Genomic DNA, 1,493 nt, shown 5'->3' with positions numbered 1-1,493 from the left:
CCATCCGGGGTGTCGGAGCAGCTGGTGCTCGTCCCACCAACTGCCAAAGATGCTGCTCCTTGCCAGCAGGCCCGTGGGTCTCAGAACCATCCACCAACAGGCTCTGCCTTGTCAGAGTCCCCCAAAGCTTCTGGTGCGAGTTAGTGTGGGGAGAGTCACAGCCTGGGCAGGGCGCGGGGCTGCAGCGAGGGTGAGGAGTAACGAGCACAGCGGAAAGGGATCACGCAGGAATGACACCGACACGCAGCCGCGGCGCCTCTGCCGCCAGGCTCAGTCACTCATGTCCATGTCCTCTTCGTGGTGATCGTCCCCATTGACTTTGGACTCCCGCGCTGAGTCGCCGCTCCCCTTTTCGGCGCCAGACTCCTTCCCTTTGGGGGAGGAGGAATCTGCCATCTTCTTCTCCTCCTTCTTCTCCTTCTCGCTGTCATACCCCTGTTCTTCTTCGTCATAATCCCTTGTGACCTGCTTTGCAGAGAGAAAACACGCAAGGTAAAAACGTGCCTCCAGAGCCCCCCGGGGTGGTCTGAGGTTGATGCTGGTGCAGGAGGGACAGTTAGACAGGTTTATAAACATACTTTCACATCTTTATCGCTCTCAGATTTCCGTTCTCGATCCTTCTCTTTGTCTTTGCTCTTTTTCTTCTTGCTCGTGGAGCGCTCCCTCTCGTCTCTACTCCTCTCCTTGTCTTTGTCCTTCTTCTTCTCCTTTTTATGTCTGCAGGGAAAAGGCAGGTAAACAAAAGCCACGTCACACCACCCTGTAACGAGGACATGGGCCATCCCCAGACCGGGACCCACAGATTACCCATCTAACAGGGGAAAGAACGGTGAGCGACAATGATGTGCTACCCGCCATCAGGAGATAACCCAACAGACCCCGCTTCTCTGATCGGATCAACCACCAGCACCCCAAAGCGACGTCTGAGAAACGCCATGTAACCAAGAGCAAAACAGCATTTCGTGAAGGAGCATAAAAGGAAGAGAAGGTCCCCAAGTGCCCGGGCCCAGCCACGAGGCAGGGACTGCTGCTGCACCCAGCCCGGTGGGGCAGGAACTGCAGGGACCTCCCACTCCCCTCACGCCGGACACCCCCAGGTGGAGCCGGGGGTGCCAGCAGAGCAGCTCTGTGACCAAGGACGATTAAATGTCAGTGAAAGCCACAGTCTCCTCCAGAGGAGAGCCCACAGGCCAGGCACAAACACGCAGCACCTCCAGAACAGCCCCACCAAGGCCTTGGCCATGGTTTTCCACCTAGGTGAAGTTTTTCTACCCAGGAAGGCCACTGACCTCCGTGGAGATGGGGACCGGGACATTTTCCGTTTAGGAGACCTGGGTTTTTTAGGTGACCGTGTTCCGCTCCTGCTTCTTCTTCGTCGTCTTTCTCTGCAGAAGAGAGACAGCAAAGCCGCTTTGTGGTTTTTTAAGCTCCAAACCCTGCCGTGGCTCTGGGAGGAGTGCATGGGTGTAACCCGCACGGCCATGCACCCTGGC

General features: G+C 56.9%; 1 protein-coding gene across 1 annotated transcript in view; it reads right to left on the bottom strand.

Annotated features, from left to right (window-relative positions):
• Positions 1-123: 123 nt before the first annotated feature.
• SRSF11 (serine/arginine-rich splicing factor 11) overlaps positions 124-1,493 on the bottom strand; it is a gene marked incomplete at its 5' end in the record, with an annotated part of 12,042 nt that continues 10,672 nt past the window's right edge. Inside the window, 3 exons of the mRNA XM_010140775.1 lie at positions 124-465; positions 579-717; positions 1,290-1,385. Of these exons, the coding sequence (XP_010139077.1) occupies positions 271-465; positions 579-717; positions 1,290-1,385 (430 nt within the window). The remainder of the gene's footprint in view (positions 466-578; positions 718-1,289; positions 1,386-1,493) is intronic.

This window comes from Buceros rhinoceros, unplaced genomic scaffold (genome assembly GCF_000710305.1).
Source record: "Buceros rhinoceros silvestris isolate BGI_N320 unplaced genomic scaffold, ASM71030v1 scaffold26887, whole genome shotgun sequence".
Taxonomy (NCBI): domain Eukaryota; kingdom Metazoa; phylum Chordata; class Aves; order Bucerotiformes; family Bucerotidae; genus Buceros; species Buceros rhinoceros.
This window is presented reverse-complemented; position numbering and strand designations above follow the sequence as displayed.